Source organism: Pteropus vampyrus, unplaced genomic scaffold, assembly GCF_000151845.1.
Source record: "Pteropus vampyrus isolate Shadow unplaced genomic scaffold, Pvam_2.0 Scaffold38, whole genome shotgun sequence".
Lineage (NCBI taxonomy): Eukaryota > Metazoa > Chordata > Mammalia > Chiroptera > Pteropodidae > Pteropus > Pteropus vampyrus.
The window spans coordinates 362,565-367,038 of NW_011888819.1; the positions used below are offsets into that span (position 1 = coordinate 362,565).

Consider the following 4,474-nt stretch of genomic DNA (forward strand, 5'->3'; position numbering starts at 1 on the left):
CTGGTATATCTTGTGCTTTGAGTGTGAAACTACGCTAAGTATCACATGTTAATATGATAAATGTAGGAGTTGATCATCATCTTGCAGACCAAAAATAAAACACTGAATAAACAAAAATAAAAAGCATATCTAAAACACGTTTGTTACAGAAGCAAATTACCAATTTTTGAGAAGTATAAATGGAAGTAAACAAACTACTTGGTATAAAATATGTCATAATAAAGAATATTTCGAAATCCATTGGTAATTCAGAGGAAGAAGTAATGACTTCTAAATAGGAAGATCAGGAAAAAGCTTTATAAAGAAGCAACATTCAAAGTTTGCCTTCCATAAGATGAAGGAAACAAAATGTTATGCAAAAGGAAAGATGTTTATAGAGCAATGGCCACATTCAGTATTTTGGATGAACAGTGAGAAGGAATTTTATTGTATAGTCTTTCTCTCTTATTCAATTGGGCAGAACAAGATCTGAGAAGAATGAGGGTGGGCTCAATCGGATTGAATTCTAACTAAAACTGTTTCGATCATTTTATCACATTCTGCCAAGATGGTATCTCTCAAAACTCCAATGCTGAATATTAATCAATATTCAATTGGCTGTTTCCACAGGCATTTATTATTGTCTATTTACCAATATGGAGAGTCCTAGCGACTAAGGAACAATAAGAAAAAAAATTAGCTTGGGTGACAAGTAGGGACTCATATTTGACAAACCCTGCCCTGATGAGTCACCTTTGGGACTAACATGAAAGCCATTTTAAAGATTCAAAATGGACTGGCTTCTTTGTTCATAAGATGCCACCTTCATATATAACTAAACAAAGTGCTAATGAGATGTTAACCTTCAAATTAGCTTAAGCCATGAGGTAGAAAGGAGTCTTGAGATGAAGCCAACACCCAGTTTCTGAGTATATAATCTCCCGAGCAAAGAACTTAATCTTCAGATCCAGCATGTTGAGCCTTTACAACCAACTTCAATCAAAGGTTTTAACAATATGGCCCAGAGCCACTGCCACTCATTCAGGAGCTCCTACAATGTCCCACCACTCTCTGCCATTGTACATGAGTCTAATCCTATAAGCTTTGAAAATGGATTTTTTTTACCCAGCAGCTGCCATGGCAGGACCTGGCTCTTGGACAAATTTCAAGAAACCTTCAGTGAAACCACCAGCAGCAAAGTACCCAGCTATGAACAGGAACAGTGCACAGAGGCTAGCAGTGTACGAAGTGCCTGCCTGCACAAAGTTGTCCAGACAACTTGCTCTCCTTCCAGGATGCGTGAAAGAACAACATGCCAATCAGGAGATTCTTCGGCAGTGTGGAAATGTGTTTCTCAGCCTTGCCAATCGAGGAGCAGCCAGCAAAAGGGTTTTGCGATCCAGAGCTGTCAACCTGTGAGCTACGTGGTAAAGTGTTGTCCGCCCATGACTTATGTGTCTAAGAGTTGCCAAACTCTGGAGTGTGAATCCAGCCAGTGCCAAACTCGGAGCTCTGAGTCCAATTCCTGCAGACCTCTGGTCTCTGTTACATCAGGAACACAACTCCTGGAGTCTTCTAATAGTTATGAGCCAACTTGCTGTGTTACTGGTGGTTTACAATTGTCTAGTAAGTGAAGAACGCACAGAATGTGTAGGAGAGAGAATATATTGTACTTTGGATAAATTGATTCCTGAGATATTTAGAAACCTTTATTTCTCTAAAAACTTACCATTGTGCATGTGTTTGTAAGTGAATGAATGTGTCTTCTACTGTCTCCAAAGGGAAGATTTTTTTTTTTTTCTCTTTTGGGCCTTTCTGGTGCTAAGTTGGGATTGGAAAACATGTTAACTACTTTAGGTCACTAGGACACTATTTACTACAGGTCAATAAAGGTTTCAACCAGGGACTAACATGAGTACTTAAAAAGTCAACGTTACACTTTGACTCCCAGTCATTATCTATGGAAACACAACATTAGATTTAAGTATAGTGTTTAATCTAAGTCTAATATAATAAATAATATAATAGTAAGCATAATGTACTACTGATACCAGAAATCCACGTAACATTGGATTGAATTTATAGGACTAGATGGGTTTAAAGAGATGGAAGCCCTTCTAGTCCTATGAACTCTGTTGGTTCAACTCTATCAGAGGTCACCCATGTAGTTAATACATCCGAACCACAGCTTCAATCTGTGTCTATTCACTGTGCATTCACTATTTTATCTGCTGTGTCACAACACTTTTCTAATTAACTATGAGATTGACTCTACTGCTCAAAAAAGTGAAAGAGAATTTTGAATTTCACCTTGATAGACTTCATAGCCACATAGTGGCCAGAGACCTTTGAATATGATGAGTTCGAGTTTAGCGTATTCACTACATTTTTGCTATTCTTCTTCCTTTTACTACTTCTTAAGTGGTTTTTGAGTCGGGAAATGTTCTTTGCATTAAATAAATGTAATTCACTTAAAATTACAAATTTAATTGTCATGCTATTTTATTTTTTGTCAATGCTTTCGTGAGTTTTACATGAGAGTTTTTTTTTTCACCAGATGACAATAGTATAAATATTTAGAGAGAAAAAGGAAAACATGTTCCCTTACTATTGTTTGAATAGTATGAACCAGAATAAAAGAACATATTGTGACAGAAGCAAAAGATGGGGAGCACAATCACTATGAAGATTATAAAAGCATGGAGAGAAAATGCGTGAAGGTTCATCGATTTTGTTTAGTATCACTGGGCTATTGTGAGGCTGTGGGTGTGCCCTTAAATGGACTTCTCATTATTCAGGACCACATGATGTCATAGTTAAGAGCCTGAATTCTGAAACCAGATTTCCTAGGGTCTGAATCTTAGCTGTGCTGAGTGAAGCCTATTTGAATCCCAACTGTGTGACTATGTGCAAGTTATATAATCACTCTCCACCTCAGTTTCCTCAACTTCAAAATTGAAATGGTAATGATAAGACTACTGTGAGACTTAATAGGTTAATAATTTGATGCTCAGCAATGGCCTGATATATAGGCAGTGCTCAGTAAGATTTAGCATCATGATTAGCTAGCTCAAAGACTCAAGATGAAGGGCAGAGTTGGGATTTATAGATAAACTCAGAAATCTATGACACATTAGTCATCCAAAAAAATGAGAGATTAGCTGTTTTGGATCTTGAAAGTTACAAGTAGCACCTTCTACTATGGAAGATTCTTAAGAAACACATGCCATGCTTTGCTGTAGTGGGCTGACAAGTATCTCTGAGTCTGTGACAAAGCCAATGTTGATTTACCTGTCAGCTTTGTAGGTGGGTGAGACGCAGGTCATCCCAAAGAAGAATATTTAAATCTAAAATCTATAAACTGCTACTTACACAGGTGATTCCATGGAGGCGTGAAGTTGCGAGACAGCTGAGGCCGGTCTGGAAAAGGCAGAACGAATGCTATTTGATTTTGTCAATTGTAGTAGAGCATATGGCAGCCACAACAGCAGAGCATCCCCGCAGCAAGACAATGACATAAAGCTGTTGGCCATAAGAGCGATGGCAGCAACACAGCACCGGCAAAGGTGAGGAGAACCTTATCTGTGTGGCAGCTTCTCAAGATTCCAGTCACAGCCAATCATGCAAACATCGATAGAATTCATTCACAGTAAGAGCTGTGACTAATACAACTCAAATAGGAGTCTGGCAAGGGTTCAACTCATTTAAGCCACAGTTTCCGAAGACAAGTGGGAAAATATAGCTGTTTGATTTGCCTTCCAAGTATATATTCCTTCACTGGGTGTTTGGAAGACAGGATATTGGTAAAATGTGTCGTGTGCATGTGTGTGTGTGTGTGTGTGTGTGTGTGTGTGTGTGTGTGTGTGTGTGTGTGTAAAGGGGGAGTGTGGCGTTAAACAAAGTTTTCACGTAATAAGCCACATTGTTCATCATTCTAAACCTTAACTCGTTCTTTACAGGCTAAGCGTAATTACTCCCTTAAGGAGAAGTTGGCTGAAGAAGGGGCAGTATGTAGTCTAACCCAACATGGAGCACATTGAAGCTCTTTATGTATGGACTAAGATACTCAGATACTAATGGAACAGAGAGTAGTGTAGTGGTGTGGAGTTATAAAGACGTGCATGGTAGGCAATTGAGCGTGGTGGGAAGAGAATTGACCTTGGATTACGACTGGACTTTGTTCAAATCCAAATTCTGCCGTTTACTAGTTGTGTGCTCTAGGACGAGTTTACCTTTCTGAGACTCCATTCCTTCAATGTAAAATGGAAATAATGCCTAATTCACTGGATGATTGTGACGACTAAATGGCATCACGCCTATTAGATGCTTAGTGGAGTGTTTGTATCAACATGTGCAAGACATCATTTGACACTTTATGATATTTGCTTCTTGAGTCTCAACGTCAGTTTATTCTTATGATTTCTCTATATTATATTTAAATATTAGGACAGAGACCAAGAAATCCTTCCATTATTGGTGCAAAGAACGTAAGCAG

The 4,474-nt window shown here is 38.4% G+C and overlaps 1 protein-coding gene across 1 annotated transcript; it reads left to right on the forward strand.

The window, feature by feature from the left end:
- Positions 1-995: 995 nt before the first annotated feature.
- Positions 996-1,613, forward strand: LOC105290828 (keratin-associated protein 27-1). The gene has a single exon (XM_011358239.1). The coding sequence runs from the start codon at positions 996-998 to the stop codon at positions 1,611-1,613; it is 618 nt and encodes a 205-aa protein (XP_011356541.1).
- The last annotated feature ends 2,861 nt before the right edge of the window (positions 1,614-4,474 follow it).